General features: G+C 45.2%; 2 protein-coding genes across 2 annotated transcripts; one reads left to right on the forward strand and one right to left on the reverse strand.

Annotated features, from left to right (window-relative positions):
- Positions 1–280: 280 nt before the first annotated feature.
- Positions 281–6,069, reverse strand: LOC311313958 (mitochondrial coenzyme A transporter SLC25A42-like). Its single transcript, XM_084444222.1, has 8 exons — positions 5,762–6,069; positions 5,296–5,460; positions 4,170–4,269; positions 3,957–3,982; positions 3,347–3,513; positions 2,468–2,584; positions 2,031–2,182; positions 281–1,840 (listed from the first exon to the last, which is right to left on the reverse strand). The coding sequence occupies exons 2-8, from the start codon at positions 5,383–5,385 to the stop codon at positions 1,515–1,517; spliced, it is 978 nt and encodes a 325-aa protein (XP_084300348.1). The 5' UTR covers positions 5,386–5,460; positions 5,762–6,069; the 3' UTR covers positions 281–1,514.
- A 99-nt stretch (positions 6,070–6,168) lies between these two features.
- Positions 6,169–15,956, forward strand: LOC311313797 (MAU2 chromatid cohesion factor homolog). Its single transcript, XM_084443999.1, has 19 exons — positions 6,169–6,513; positions 6,855–6,872; positions 7,034–7,099; positions 7,244–7,339; positions 7,585–7,679; positions 7,832–7,859; positions 8,226–8,381; positions 9,114–9,260; positions 9,682–9,772; positions 9,867–9,970; positions 10,332–10,409; positions 10,565–10,630; positions 12,202–12,285; positions 12,418–12,467; positions 13,517–13,594; positions 13,782–13,893; positions 14,135–14,225; positions 14,422–14,549; positions 14,841–15,956. Exons 1-19 carry the CDS (start codon positions 6,187–6,189, stop codon positions 14,913–14,915), a joined length of 1,890 nt encoding a protein of 629 aa, XP_084300125.1. The 5' UTR covers positions 6,169–6,186; the 3' UTR covers positions 14,916–15,956.
- Positions 15,957–16,922: the final 966 nt, after the last annotated feature.

The following is a 16,922-nucleotide window of genomic DNA, read 5'->3' on the forward strand; positions in this document are numbered from 1 at the left end:
GAGGAGACCAGCTCGGAGTGGGTAAACACAGAGGACAGATTTCTCCTGCCACCACGAATGCACGGATGTGTGTTCTCTGAGTGTGTTCTCGGAGTCGCCACTCATGGCACGCTTGTGTGTTGTGACATTGCTGTATGACAATCAATAATTGACTACTATATCCTGTATGTCTCAGTCGCCCTGCTTTCAGGTTTGTCTATCACACAGCGCCCCCTTGAGGACTAATGACCACACTGCTGCCAGATAACACCACTTTATTTAACTTTTGATTGTCATAGAAGCATACTTGTACAGTATCATCCAAATAAAAAAATTGCACAGGGATATCTAAAGATTAGCAACCAATTTCAGCATTACAAGTTTGATTGATTGACGGTTGTCCAGAAGCCAGCGTTTTGGCATATAAGGATTCTGGAACAAATGTAGGCCCATTTACAAACAAACAAATATACAACAAAGACAGAACAACGAGCACAGTTAGTAAGTTAAGTCCATTAAGTGCATCTTAATGTTAGAATATAATATTTAGTAAATTGTATACAAATTCTGGACGGAATCCATTTGTGTCCAATTATACTAAACTATACAATATCTTGAAGTCAAACATGGACCAATGAGACAATGCAGGCCTGCTGACATCAAGACTCGTAATACATTCACTCACTCCCTGCCCAACCCGAACCCTGACTTGGCATGAAATAAAATGGACATGACACTGCCAGAATCCAGCTAGAAGCTGTCTTTAGAACCAGGCTATACTTGTATAGTAAAGCATTTAAAGTAATTATTATATGATCCCTTTTTCCCTGACAGCAAGGCGCCAAGGTGATGACCATCAAATGTTGATGTCATACAGAACCTGCACGTGAGCTGGGTGCAACACTGCACAGCTTCTAGCAAACATGCTCAAATTATATACATTAAAAAAAAAAAGCAGCACGGTATGTGTATGGTTAAAAATAAAATGAAAAAGTGAACAAATAAAATGTTCAAACATAACAGTTCTCTTTCTTAATCAGTACCAAAACTCAATAACTCAATAAAACATATGACGGTCTTTATCATTTCAACAAAACATTTCAAAGAACTTTATAAAGTTCATCATCATAAATGTCCTCTTTGAACAGTTCCACAGCCTTTAGTGTCCCTATAAACACAACGACCCCAAACCAAAATCAGGTTATAAACGACCCTGTTTAACCCGTCTGACCACATTTTTTGCAGATTATTTGGAGACACTCCCAGTGATTGAGTGCGAGTCTGATCGTGTGTGATCATACGGTTGAAAGTGTGCGTCATGAACCTCTTGTCTTCTTCTTCCTCTTCTTCTTCTTCTTCTTCTTCTCTGTCTTCTCTCAGTGTACAGATGCTCCTGCGGACCCCCGACTGTGGTGCCGAGTGCAGACCATCCACACTGTGAGCGACTGGACAGCTAGACCTTCTTTCCTTTCCGTCTTTCCTTTCATCTCATAAACGGCCTACCGCAGCCGCTGTGCCTCTGGCTCCCCTGCTGGCTAATGGGTGAAGTGGCCCATTTGGTGCAGCTTGTGGAGGAGGTTTAGTGCCAGGTCGAAGGCGGTAAAGCTGACCCCCACGGCGATGGGGCCTTTCACCCAGTTCATGCTCAGGCCCTTGTAGAGACCGCGCACCACGCCCTCCTGCGCTGCGATCGCCCGCATGGTGCCCAGGACCGTACCGTACGACTGGCCGGTCACGCCGGCCGTCTGCATCCGTCGGCGGACCACGTCCAGCGGGTAGGAGGCGGACTGGCCGACCAGGCCGGCGCACGCCCCATACGCCAGCCGCTCGTGGGGGTAAGGCTGGGGGAGCTTCGTCCGCTCTGGAGAAGAGGAGGATGAGAAAACGACAAAAGGAAGAAAAAAAATAGATAAGAGGAAGTGAAAGATACTGAACGCACTTCAAACTATTTATAATACTCACAGTCATACACATGAGTAACCCCGAATCTAAGAGCTAAGAGAGACAGTACCAGCGTGTATCTAAGAGTGGAGGAGAGACAGGGTACTTACCAGCATGTAGCTTTTTGAGGGTCTCGTATACGAAGAATGTGAGGCCAGCGTAGGGGACCACCCCCAGGATGGTGGGGGTGAACCCTCGGTACAGGGTCCTGTAGCCCTCCTCCTGGGAGATCCGGACAAACACGTGTATGATGTTGCTGTACCTGCAGGAGAGACATCACAGAACAGAACTCAAATATTCCCTCTCACGGTCACTTACGACAAGATGTTGTGTGTGGATTTCAGAGCTGTGCACTTTGCGGATCACATTTGTGTGCCTCCACTGCATTTTTGTGGCGGTGTTAAGTGATTTGTATGTATGCTTTTGCTTTGTATGCATAATGTACTCTAACGAATCGTTCCTTGAACTTTGTACACAGTGGCATGACTCTCACGTCAAACACTGCCTGTTTGTATTGAGCGGCTGACAAGACGGTGCAGGTGCCTACATTTCTCTGGGGGTGACGGCCATCCTGGCCCGCACCATGTCCAGTGGGTAGGTGAACATTGCAGCCGTGGTTCCAGCCAGCGATCCTGCCAAGAAGCGGGGGAAGGGCGGCAGCGCCCTGGACCAAACAAACAAGCAAACAAGAGATCAGGTTACATGAGAGAGAACAGAGTCTGGTTCCGTTGCAAAGGGTCAAGCCTTGTCAGTAGTTTAATACTGTCCCAATCAGTGGCGGCGGAAGATTTTCCCGACCCAATCAGATTACAACAACCTAGCAACTACTCCAGCCAAGATGAATGTGATTGGTTTAAAGAAATACAGCAGGTTTAGTCCCCCCCCGCCGCTATCCTGGAATGGTAGAGTCCAGCCTGACTTTTCACCAGCGCTCCCATAGTGTAAACGAAGTGTGGAAATAGGTCTGGCTATGCGACACTAGGACTGGAGGGAGGTGGTTTTTCTAGGACATTTCACATTTTCTGAGAGTGAATGTTGACACTAATAAAGACTTGACTGCTCGGTGCTGATCGTTGTTGTTGTCTTTTCTCAAAGACAAAGTAAACAATGTTTCCCAGTGAAATATTTTTCCTCCTGTAGTTCCTGTGTTCTCTTCTGTAGAGCCAGTGTTCTCTTCTCCTTTTATATGCAAATTACACTTCCTTATGAGAGCATCAAGGTACATTAATTTTCTATGTGTAGATATGTTTTGCAGCAACAGAGAAATGCGCACACATCAAAGTTAAAGTGCAACAATAAACAAAACAAAAAAACAATACTGAGGAGTGGAGCTACAGTACAAATACAGTGTGCGGACATTCCTTCTCTCCTAGAGATGTTTTTCCCCATTCAGGACAGGCGATCTAGAGGTGGACGCAGTACTTACTTCCCCTGGTAGCCGAAGTAGCCGCCCAGATGTCGTTTGTACTGATCGTGGGAGCAGAACTGGATAGCAGCATAGGGGATGACCCGCACCATGGTGGCAGAGTTACCTCTCCACAGGCTGAGGAGGCCATCCTTCATGTAGGTACAGTAGATCAACCGGAAGGCTTCCTGCAGCCCACACAGGAAGGAAGGAAGGAAGGAAGGAAGGAAGGAAGGAAGGAAGGAAGGAAGGAAGGAAGGAAGGAAGGAAGGAAGGAAGGAAGGAAGGAAGGAAGGAAGGAAGGAAGAAAGGAGTTATACCATGTTAGCACCTCCACTAATACTTTTGGGTGTGCGTCAACTTCTGCCCTTCACTGGACATAAACGGCAGAAATAAAGAAATAACACATAACACACGTACGTGTTTTCTATGTATAGCAGCTTAAGCACGGCATAGAAGACACATTGTTCAAATAGTGGATACTCTGTTCTCAGTTATTCTTAGGCGGTATTTTTCCTAATGCTGCTTAAGCAAGCTTATACCCACACATCCTGCTAGGCCAGCTCTTACAAACAGCATGAAGCAGAGCTGCAGATTCACTGCAAATTATCTTACAAACAAATTCACTCACCTTAGCGGAAAATCGGCTTGAAGACACTGATTGAAAAGAAAACTGAAGTTAGACAGCCGTTTAAAGAGACAACAACCAAAAGTGCAATCAATTGAAAATGAACTGGATATAGTTCCAATAACAATAGAGCGGGTTCCCCTCATTGTGTTCAGAGTTTCCGTGCTGTGAAACATGAGAGCGTGTTTGTGATAGAGAACAGAGCAGAGCTTTTACCCTGGAAGATGATCTTGGTTCTGTCCAGCGGGGCGATAACCGTCTTGGCCACTGCGCCCGCAAACGCTCCACACAGCAGGGAGTCTAGCACAGTCCATCTCTACACACACACACACACACACACGCGCGCACACACACGCACACACTCCAGCTATTAACCACTACTACAGTGCAGACACTAGATGTAAATAACTGACGTCACTTTGAAATCACATCTGTTCCTCAAATCTTAATAAGGGCTATAACTCATTTACAATACGTGTACAGTACAGTGCGGAAACAGCATGGTGTAAGCAGGCTAAAGGTATTACTTGCATTTTGGAACGCTTCCAGGACAGTGTAACGGGAACTGTCCTTGGAACAAGTGCCTAACCCCCTTCACTCTAGTATTCATTAACCTTCTCCTCCTCTTACCTAGGAGCCTTGACTTCCATCAAAGGCAAAATGCCACTGCGCTATCTTTATTGCTGTCACGAAAAGACTTCCAGATACAGGATGACCCCAATACAGTGTAACACGTGCTGAGGCTCTTTCCAGTCATGCAGCTAAATGTGGAGAGGCAGGATAGCTTCCGCGTGCTGGACCCAATACATTCCCCATTATCTGATAAGAAGAGTGAAGTTAGGGGGAGTGGCACAAACGGATCTTTTGCAATCCGTTGACCCCAGGGGACTGTTAACAATTGCCATGCAACAGCACCACGCTGGAGTATTTTGACTTTGTTACTGATAGCAGGGCAGAGACAGCTGCTCCAATCTATGGGAGTACTGTTATTCAAAGCAAAACGTGATTACCAAACTGGCCGTGGTACAGTTGTCTGCTTTGTGCAAGGCAAAACGTGATTACCAAACTGGCAGTTGTTACCTGCTATGCTACTAGTCAAATCAAGCAGTCTTAGTTAAAGGAATCTACTTATTCTATTGTCCAGTCTGACCCTCTGTACGCCAGAATCAAGACTGAACCCAGCCAAGGTTGCTCTCCTCTGTAAACACAAGGCAGCCTTAGCTGTCTGCTGCAGGCCCCAACCTGCTTAATGCAGCTCTAGGTATGGACAGTGGCATTTTCTGAAACGTAGGTCTGTACTGTACCAGGGAAACCCCTGAGGCAGGGGGGGCATGGGACTCACTTTGGCCTGGGCGGGGGGCTGAAGAGACAACACGGCGTTCTGGGGCACAGGCAGAGCTGGCTGGTGGTCCTGGACTCGGTGGGCCTCCATGCTGGACCGAGTGCCCGTGGCACCGCTAGTCAGTCAATCAGACGGGCAGGACGTCAACACCGGTACAACAACACACTGCGGAGGACAGAAACAAGAGTGACAAACAACCCAACCCAACCCAACCCAACCCTACAGCCGTGCTCAGCTGTCATACTGTAAAAATAACAACACGAGCGTATCAGGTTACATGATTATTTGATCATCCTGATCCTGTTTTAATTTCTAAGTAGCCTATGCTGCAATTTGTTGGTGTGAACATGCTTTTCCATCAAAGGCCTATAGGCGAATTGCAAAACCATTCATTTATCCAGTGGACTGAAGGACAGCAAGCGTCAACACTGCTACAACAAAACATAAGTAATAACACCACTCCTACCTTTAAGTCCCCGTGACTGTAGCCTGTAAAACGCAAAAAGGGTCAATCTTCAAGATATTTCTCATTCACTGCGCAACTCTTCCAGTGCCTTCTTCCTTCGACAACGTTTCAATGTTTTGTTTTGCTCGATCTGAAGTCCGTGCTGATCTGTCCGTCTCTCTGACCACAGCTTTGACGATGTATGTTTTCGGGTTGGAGGTGATTGCAACACGACAGGCGTCAACAACACTGCGATAGAGAAGGTGACCTATTTTAAGTGTTGCCTGTCTACTGGAAAATTCTCCTCGGAGTTGGGTTGGCGCACGAGATATGGCTCTCAAGCACTTAATCAATGAGGGGGCACGTACGCCATCCATGGAGGGGGGGCACACACTTGTGTTTTGGACTACAATCATGGAGCTATTGAGACTACAATACCCAAGAACATGCACAAACACCCATCCCCGTTCCACGCTCCTTGGTTCCACCAGAGGGCGCCACAGGGCTGTAAAAGCTTGTTGTTATTGTCGGGGGGGAAAATGGCGTCCAACGTTGAGGCCCCGGAATCTTGGTACCTCGCCCTTCTGGGATTCGCAGAACATTTTCGGACCTCGAGTCCACCCAAAATCCGTCTGTGCGTACACTGTCTCCAGGCCGTCTTCCAGTTTAAGCCTCCCCAGGGAGTCGAGGCCAGAACTCACCTGCAGCTCGGCTCGGTTCTCTACCATCACACCAAGAACAGCGAGCTGGCAAGGACCCACCTGGAGGAAGCGGTGAGACGAGGGTTCAGAGAGAGAGGAGGCGGCTGGGGGACCGAGGCTCCACTCGCTGGGGGAAACTTCATTGGAAATCATAGCAGCCCGTTTATTAGTTACCTGCTAAGTTATTTGACAGACTTTTTGCTTGTTTCTAATTTAAGCTAACGACAATAGCTAGCTGTAGTCCAGCGAACTATTACTAACGTTAACACTACTTTCACTGCTTTATTATAACGTTACGTTAACTAATGTTGGTGCTAGCATATCAGCATCCACTTTTATGAAAAGTTGCTGCTATTCTAGGCTATGGTTAGCGAAGTTAGATAGCTAACTCTTCTCTTCCTCTTTCTTTTCAGTGCGTCATATCTCAACAAGTATCCTTTGCAACAATTCATCTTCTGCCCAGCACTGACTGACGTGTGTCATTCAGACCAGAACATGATATTAGACTATGTTGTTGGCTTGTCTGTCTGTTCTGTTCTCTGCACAATGTATGTCTGTCATTCACAACATGTGCCTTCACTCAGTATCTTAGATCCCTCAGTTTGAAGATGTCAAATTTGAGGCTGCTAGTCTCCTGTCAGAGCTTTACTGCCAGCAGGTAATCACGTTGTTCATGCAGTTCAGTCCTGTTATGTTTCAGTGAATGTTGTAAATCCGTTTGGTGCAAACTGTCAACATTTCTGCAGTGTGAAATTAATTGATTAGTAGAATTGTTTTAGGATTGATTGCGTCTTATTTTCAGAACCTGGTGGATTCTGCCAAGCCTTTACTACGCAAGGCCATCCAGATCTCGCAACAAACCCCCTATTGGCACTGCAGGCTGCTGTTTCAACTAGCTGTACGTACAGTACTTAGCCCACACATACGCCAACACAAATAGCTGTGCTGAACTGCACATGGGGTTACTGTCTCAAAAGCCTCGGGAATCATCTGTCATCCATTGGTGGTGATGAACTCAAGATAATATTGCTGCTACAAAGCTTTCAGGAAACTATACTGTACTATCTCACTTCAGTTATTTTGGCTTGTAGGGAAGGCTATAGTCTACATAGTTCATCTAATTGTCTCTTCTTTTTGTTGTAGCAACTGCACACGCTAGAGAAAGACCTTGTGTCAGCCTGTGACTTGCTGGGTGTCGGGGCTGAGTATGCCAGAGTGGTGGGCTCAGAGTATACCAGGTGATTATAAACATCTGAACCGCTCACATGAGGGTGGTCCCTGTGCTCATAAAACAATTCATCTCAGAAACCAGACGAATGTTATATCAGACATGCCTCCAGTGTTACATCTCCCTGCGACAGAGCTACATGTCTGTGTGTTCTCCTTACAGGGCCTTGTTCACCTTGAGTAAAGGGATGGTAAGTCTCCATTTCATGGTCATTACATTACATTACAGTCATTTCACTGGCTTTTATCTAGAATGACTTACAATAATTGCATTTAACATAGGAAGTCAGTGTACTACTACTCACCAGAACTCACAAGTGTATCTCCTTGTGAGTGACTTAAGAGCATAATCTAGTGCTAAAGACAGTGCAAGAGTAGCAAATACAATCGGTTCTTAAGATGATCGTACTTGTAACTTATCAAACTCAAATATATTGACGCATATTAGATGTAAAGTTTGTAATGGAAGAGCGTCCCGAATCGACAAGACCGTTGGCGGCAGTCCTCGACTCCCGTATTATTTATTTTGGACGCACTGTGTATTCCTCGCGCCCCAGCTGCTGTTGATGGAGAGGAAGCTGGGGGAGGTGCACCCTCTCCTGACCCTGTGCGGCACCATCGTGGAGAACTGGCAGGGGAACCCCATCCAGAAGGAGTCCCTCCGGGTCTTCTTCCTGGTGCTGCAGGTCACACACTACCTGGACGCCGGGCAGGTAGGCGGGCGGCACTGTCTCACTTCACAGGACCAAGGACGGGGCACACTTAGGACTACTTCACTGCAGTACTACTTGTATAGTTATATTTATACTGACTGGATGGATCTAGGTACATATGTATCTTATTCTATGCTGCACAGTTACTGTACATATGGATGTGTATTTAGTCCGTTACCCCCTTTTTATGCTAATAGCCCCTTATCTAGTGTATTTTTCGTTGTATCTCGTGTTTCTTTCTGTTCCAACCTTTCTGGGGGGGATCAATAATGTATCTATCCATCTATCTGTCCGTCCGTCGTGTCGGAGCATCGTTCTGCTGCATCGTTATTGAGCTCATAACCTTGGCTATGTGTCCTATTTGCTGTGGGGGTTATTTTGTGTGTGTGTGTGTGTGTTTGAATAGCCGAAGCATTTTGATTTACGGAGACCCTCTACCTGTCATGGTAAATGGTAAATGGACTGCACTTATATAGCACTTTTCCACCTTAGCAGCACTCAAAGCGCTTTACAATGGCCTCTCATTCACCCATTCACACACACACTCATACACCAATGGCGGTAGCTGCCATGCAAGGTGCTAACCTGCTCATTGGGAGCAATTTGGGGTTAGGTGTCTTGCTCAAGGACACTTCAACATGTGGACAGTCGGGGCTGGGATTCGAACCACTGACCCTTTGATCATTGAACAACCCGCTCTACCAACTGAGCTACAGCTTGTCTTGGCCGCAGGTGAAGAGCGTGAAGCCGTGTCTGAAGCAGCTACAGCAGTGCATCCAGACCATCTCCACGCTCCACGACGACGAGATTATGCCCAGCAACACGGCCGACCTCTTCCACTGGTTGCCCAGAGAGCACATGTGTGTCCTCGTGTACCTGGTGAGAGCCACCTCCACCTCCTCCCTGCTTTTACCTGCAGGGCATCTGTTCACAAACACAGCTGACACACTGTAGGACACTGAGAATATAGAGTTCCGCACACCAGGTAGCTCCCATTAAAAGGATTTTATTGCATGTGACGTTTCGAGCACACTGATGAAGAGCCTATGTGCTCAAAATGTCACTTGCATTAAAATTATTTTAACGGGTGCCATCTGGTATGCGGAACTCTATATTTTCCCTATGTACAAGATTATGTGATCCAGCATCCAGCCTAATAGGTACAGTAGAATGTGTCTTTTATATTTTCTCATTATACTGTAGGACACTAGCATGGATCTAAGTCTAGGATGTGATGGGTATCAGCAATATGTCGGTAGCACTTTCTTGCCCTCTGATACGATTGCGATCTGTTTTGCAGGTGACAGTCATGCACTCCATGCAAGCAGGGTATCTGGAGAAGGCACAGAAGTATACAGACAAGGCACTTATGCAGCTTGAGAAGCTAAAAAGTAAGTTGTTGTTTTTTGTCCACAGTCTGCAGTCCACCAAGGTGAAAAGCAGATTTTAAGAACACTCTTTTTTTTCTTCCTCCTCCTCTCCCAGTGCTGGACTGCAGCCCTATCCTCTCCACGTTCCAGGTCATACTGCTGGAACACATCATCATGTGTCGACTCGTCACCGGCCACAAGGCAACAGCGTTACAGGAGGTACAAACTTAACTCTCACTGTTTGGTAACACTTTATTTTGAAGGGGATACCCTTATAGATGGTTTGTAGGTGCTCAGTTAACTATAGTAGACATTCAACTAATTATCCACCGCTAGCACTAATCCTTACCTTAACTTGTTGTTGCATATCAACATATGTGCTGTTGATAGTTTGTTGATAGTATAGTTCAGTCAAATTTTATTCTTGATCCCCAAAAAAACAAAAAACATGCCTGGCAAAAGCACCTGTGGGAAAGAACCAGGGGTCCCTTTACGTAATTCGGTGATGTCCATCGACAGTCAGAGACGAGGAGTAGCAGGGCTATCCAGGGCTTTCATTACTTTCCGTCCCCTCTGCCAGATCTCCCAGGTATGCCAGCTGTGCCAGCAGTCCCCCAGGTTATTCACCAACCACGCTTCCCAGCTCCACACCTTATTAGTGAGTATTTGAAACCTCTCCGCCCACAAGATGTACCCTGGGGTCTCTACCCTGGAATCTTTACCCATGTTCCCCAGGAGAAAGGTGGAGAACCTCCTTCCAACATTCTTAAACTTCCACAGACAACCTTTCTCTTTTTTTGTTTTTTTCCCCAGGGTCTGTATTGTATCTCGGTGAACTGTATGGACAACGCGGAGGCCCAGTTCACCACAGCTTTGAGGGTGAGTTCATGACCAGGCCAGGCTTGATGAAGGGGATAAATACGATATATTACCAAATAGGCGCTTTTGCTTTTGGAAATCCTCCGCCACCGTCTAGAGTAACCAACTGAGCAGCCCTTTCACTTTCCTTTGCGAATGGTCTTTGCAAACTATTTTACAACTTTTTTTCCGTTAGATTTGTGTTTTCCCCAAACATTTGCAGAAATAAGCGAATGGTCTGAAAGTAGTTTGGTGAGCTGGACAGACGGTTGGCATGCGCACTCAGCTTAGAGTAGCAGAGAGGAAAGGGAGTAGCAGAGGGACAGAGAAGCAGATCACGACACATACACTCACACGCACACACACACACTCACACTGCCCCAGAGGGACAGAGTAGCAGAGAGGGAGAGAGACGCACACTGCCTCGAACCAACTCAGAAATACAGCTCATTCTTAAAGTACCGGTACTAATAAAATGGGGTATTGTACCGTTTTTGACGGCAGGGCGGTACCTTTCTAGTATCTGTATACCGTGCAACACTACTTCTGACTGAATAATAACCATAACCTAGCTACTACGCGAAGCGTTCCGTTCTAGCAGGAAGTTGTTTTTTGGTTGTTGTTTTTTATAACAAAAAAAACGATTTTGGGGCAGCATGGCAAAAATCGCGATTTTGTAACAGAGTCGATTTTTTCTCCCATCCCTAAGCACGGGTCAAGTCCATAGGTAGGCCAAACATGGCCGGCCATTCACCTCCATTCATTTTTTTGAACTAGGATTACGCAAAAACTAACTGACTGATTTTCATGAAATTCAGTGAAGGGGTTTAGCATGGGACAACTTACAATTAAATTCATTTTTTGGACTATGATTACGCAAAAACTAACAAACCATACGAAAGATATTTATGAGACTCGGTGGAGGCTTGTATCATGGACCACCTTAGAACCCATTACATTTTGGAGCAGATCCGAATCACGGGCCGGATCCACAAATGAAAACAAAACTTGGAACAAAGCCAGCTCCCTGTGTGGGGGTGCTAGAGACGGTTTGGACTGGGATGTGCAGGGCTAGAGCCCGGAGTCTACCACACTGCCTCCTGCCGGCTGTGACCCGAGGGGGGCTCCACAGAGCCGGACAAATAAAGCCACCCATTCACCTCTAGTCATTTTTACCTCCGCCCCAGTGAATCACGAGCTGCTCAAACACAGCCCGGACGTCCATTCACCTCCATTAATGTTTTGGACAAGGATTACACAAAAACTACCAGACTGCTTTTCATGAAACTCGGTGGAGGGGCGTAGAACGGGAACCCATTCAATTTTGGTTTGCACGGAGCCACAGAATGCATTCAGGGGCGGAGCTCTGTGCTGTCTGAGCACCATTTCTAGTCTAATACTTTGCAACACAAATATTTATGGGTCAAAAAAGGGTAAGAGTTGAGTGATTTGAATATTATATTTATACCTATGTATCTTTTTATGTTAAATTGATGGCCTCGGGATACCAAATTTACACGTCACGTCTTTGACCCACGTATCACGCTGGTCTGGATGAGTGTGTTGAATCTTTGTGCGTCTGCTCTCTCCAGCTCACCACTCACCAGGAGCTGTGGACCTTCATTGTCACCAACCTGGCCAGTGTGTACATCAGGGAAGGAAACAGGCACCAAGAGGTCAGGTTCACAGACATTACTTTGACTGAAAACATTTCCATTCTTCTATATGTATAAATGTCTATATTAGAAGAAAGAAATATATTGGCAACGCCTCTCCCAACATCCATTTGCTTGTCATTTCTTCAACAGCTTTACAGTCTCCTTGAAAGGATAAACCCAGACCACAACTTCCCAGTAAGGTATGTACAGTAGAAGTATAACACGCCTTATTTTTTACTCATCAGTGATAACAATGCCAATGTAACCGAGTAGAATTGGTTAAACTCACTCCTCAGTATAAATAACGCCCACCCGCGGCATCATATCGCTAGCTTACCGGTGGCATAGCTGGCTAAAGAGGTATTGTCATGTGTGTTGGCAAGAGATTGAACCCAGCGATGTAATGCAGAGTCTACTCTGTCAAGCAAGGGTGGATGCTATACTGACAAGCGACGCAGTGACAGTGGTGCCGTGACCTGGATACACAGTTGGGCTCAGCTCAACCAGCTGGGGTCGCTGAGATGTGTGGAGTGAGTTTATGGGGGTGAAAAGGAACAACGCAGTGACACCAATACGCAGCACTCGGAAGGTATTCTGATGCACACTCTGAGACTTAGTGGTGACTGAAGAATATTTTTACTTAATTGCCTTACTTAAGTTGGTATACTCAAATGGAAACAGTTTTTACATTAGTGGTGGTTAAAGGAGTAATCTGGTATTTAGCATTATAGACCATAGAGATCCCATGTGTACTTAACTGTGACTTAAAGCAATGAACACTAGTATCTCAAGAGTACACAATTTGTCAAAGTTTTTATATGGACCGGTGTATATGATCGTAAATAACGGGAATAATAATGGGAACATGCATATGACTGAACTCCAAGAGCGAGCCTAATCACACGCTGGCTTTGGGTTGTTGCACACCCTCCTGGTGCAACCGATATAGTGTGACAATAACTATAGAGTAGCATATAGTATAGTACTACAGTATATAGTTGTGAGTAGGTAGGAGCTGACAGACATGTTTCTGGTTGGTCGGTGGGTGTTTGTGAGTAGGTAGGAGCTGACTAACATGTTTCTGGTTGGTCAGTGAGTGTTTGTGAGTAGGTAACAGCTGACAGACATGTTTCTGGTTGGTCGGTGGGTGTTTGTGAGTAGGTAGGAGCTGACTAACATGTTTCTGGTTGGTCAGTGAGTGTTTGTGAGTAGGTAACAGCTGACAGACATGTTTCTGGTTGGCCTCCAGCTCCCACTGTCTCCGTGCTGCAGCCTTCTACATCAGAGGACTGCTCTCCTTCTTCGAAGGACGCTACAATGAAGCCAAGTAAGCTTTCCTCTGATTCTTAGTGTGTACCATCACCCCAATACAGCCTCACATACAATACATAGATGTGCTACCATAGATTGGTGTAAGGAGGAATCTATTTTTGTCCTTTTAATAGAGACAACATTTGATAGACTGTATGATCCAGATAAAAGTCCTTCATTGAAAAACATTTTTTCTGTTGCAGGCGGTTCCTGAGGGAAACCCTGAAGATGTCCAACGCTGAGGACCTGAACAGACTGACGGCCTGCTCTCTGGTCCTGCTGGGCCACATCTTCTATGTCCTGGGGAACCACAGGGTAAGTCAGGATCACCCCCCAGGGGTGGCCATTGCTTTATATTGACATTCCTGTTGAGTGTTTTTTTTTGGTCATTACAAAAGCAGAGGGTAGAGTAGGGAATTTTAGTTTTCAGTTTATCTGGAGTAATTTTTTTTTTAGGTTGGTTGTTCACTCAAATGCCATGATTTCCATATTTATGGAAAGACATTGTGTTCCCCTGCTAAGATGCTTGTCTTTTTCTGCTTCTCTTTTTCTATAGGAAAGTAACAACATGGTGGTCCCAGCGATGCAGCTGGCCAGCAAGATCCCTGACATGTCTGTCCAGCTGTGGTCCTCTGCACTGCTCAAAGGTATGTCTGCTGATCAGAAGCTGGGACAACCTTGAAAATTAGGTTTTTGGCCTCCATGGCATTTCCCTGTTGTCCTGAACGTTTTGACCTGAATACTAGCTTACTTGTTTCATGACCCAAGTCTGTCTGGACCTATTGGCCTCTGGTTATTGTAGGCAGGCGGGCAGGTGTGGTGACCTGGTGTTTTGGTTCTCAGATCTGAACAAGGCCCTAGGGAACACCATAGATGCCCATGAAGCTGCCCAGATGCACCAGAACTTCTCCCAGCAGCTCCTGCAAGACCACATCGCAGCCTGCAGCCTCCCAGAGCACAACCTCATCAGTGTAAGTGACTGTCTGGTTCCATGTTGAGGTCCTTCTCTGTCTCCTTTCTCTTCATCCACCCCAATGCTGCATGCAGGACCCTAATCTTCTCTCTCCCTCTCTCTCTGTATCTGTATCTCTCGTTGTATCTCTCCTTCTCTCTCTCTCTGTCTTTCTCTCTCTGTGTATCTCTCCCTCTCTCTCTGTATCTGTATCTTGCTCTCTCTCTCTCTCTCTCTTTCAGTTTTAGATGTGAATTTCCTATTACCCTAATATTTTCACTTGTCTTGTCTTGTCTCCTCTCTGTGACAGTGGACTGATGGTCCTCCGCCTGTGCAGTTCCAAGCCCAGAACGGCCCTTCTACCAGCCTGGCCAGCCTGCTATGAGCGTCCCAGTCATGGAACACACGATCGCAGAGGAGCCTTCTTCCTATGCTGTCAATCCGTAGCCCACGCTGCTACACCCCCACATACTTGCGAAAGATCTGAAAGATGCTTACAGTTATACCGAGATGGAAATACCTGGAACCCTGATGGATGGAATTGCTGCCCTGTCGCTTTACCTAGGCCACGAGGGGTTGAGATAGCCAGGGGTACTTTCAGGATTCGGTGGAAGAGTGGCAAGACGGCACCACATGCAAGGGCTCCTTTGCCTCAAAGATGTCTGGAATTCTCTCCAGTTCAAACAAGGTTTCTTTCTATCATAGGAAGCTATAATTAATTTATTCCTGTTTATATTTTTGTAACTTTTGATAAAGATTTTACAGCTTGGTTTTCTATGTATGAATGCTACTTTCCTTATGCATGGATGTTACTGATACTGATGGATTCCTTTTACATTTGTTGCCAAGCAATTGCTAAAGATTTTAATATTTCCATGATTTAGAATAGAGAGACATCACCTCTGATGTGTTCTTGAATGTTGAATTGATAGTTGAATACAATGGGTTGTTTTTTTCCCCCTGAAGAGGACTTGAAAACCCCTTAAGTGCCGTTACCTAATTTACCAGCAGATGTCTCTCTTGAGCAGTATATTTATGCACTTTCTTGGGTTTGAAACATAATTTATTTGTTGTTTGACTATTTGACCCACTATAATATACCCACATTTAAACGCACCGGTTTATTAAAGATGTAATTTCCAATACATGTATTAACTCCCAACAGATCATGCGGGTAGACATTTTGGAGCATAGAATATTAAGTCCCTTTATTACATTTTGTTATATCTTAATTGGTCTTTACAGCTCTAGTTAAGGGTTTTCTTTACAATAATTTGTATAGATATGCCACTTGCTAAATCTTTATTGTACAGTGATGTTTTATAAAACTCTGTAGTCAAGTGTGTAATGTATTTATAACTATTCTATGTAGAAATATCAACTCAATGCTTTTAAGTCACTGTGCTGACATAACTAAAGCTTGAGTACTTGCCATATTCAATACAATGACTCTTGTTTATATTGCTTATATTTTGCTTTTCCACATTTTGCTTCTGAATTAAAGTCAGAATAAACAGTGTATTGTGTTGTCATTCCATCATATTTCAGAACATTTCACATTTAAAATACTCCTGTACTGCATTGATCATTTTCAAGGAAGCATTGTGGCTTGAAGACTGTCTGACCCGCTGTCTGAATCTGTTATCTTGCGAGTTCAGTAGGAATATGACGAGATATGAATCTAGGGGCCACGCCACACAGCAAAGTAGACTGCATTATCACACTCTTCCCTGAAGTGCATCTTACCCTCTCCTTTTACCCTCTCTAGATATCTATCTAGACAGAAACATATGTGTAAACTCTGAATCGTGTCCCTGAAATCCATGTAGGGGAGTGGAAATAAGAATAATCAAAGGAAAGGGATTGAGATGAAGAATGCACGGTTTGATGTTGAATCACCAAAGGGACAACTACTGATCACAATCTTTATGTTGCACAGTCCTATGGCTGCCTCTGTGACAAGAGTGCTCGTAGGCCAAACTAATTTGTTATGACTTGATATCCCCACAGGTTTTTAAGATAGCTGATAAAGGATGATAGTCAGTCAACAAATAAGAATATATACAGTGATCCCAAATGACCAGCCTCGCCTGATTTCTGTGAGTTTTATGAGGTGTTGGACTTCAGGTGTGTTGAAAAGTGTTGTTGGACAGTGATACTTGCAGGGTGATAAGTAGCACCATAAAAACGGCTGAAAAGAAGACACTTCCTGCCAAATAGTGAGTCTTGGTGATCGTTACCGGGAGGGGTACTTCCTGCTTTGTTGTTGTACTTTAGGAAGGATTAGGTTCCAGGGTGCCTTGTTGCTTTCAGCCTGTCCCTTCCACCACCATAAGCTACTGTGAATGGGGGTTTTCATGTGTGATGTGCCATGAATTCTATGGCCCAGAAA

This window comes from Borostomias antarcticus (assembly GCF_949987555.1).
Source record: "Borostomias antarcticus genome assembly, chromosome: 10".
Taxonomy (NCBI): Eukaryota; Metazoa; Chordata; class Actinopteri; order Stomiiformes; family Stomiidae; genus Borostomias; species Borostomias antarcticus.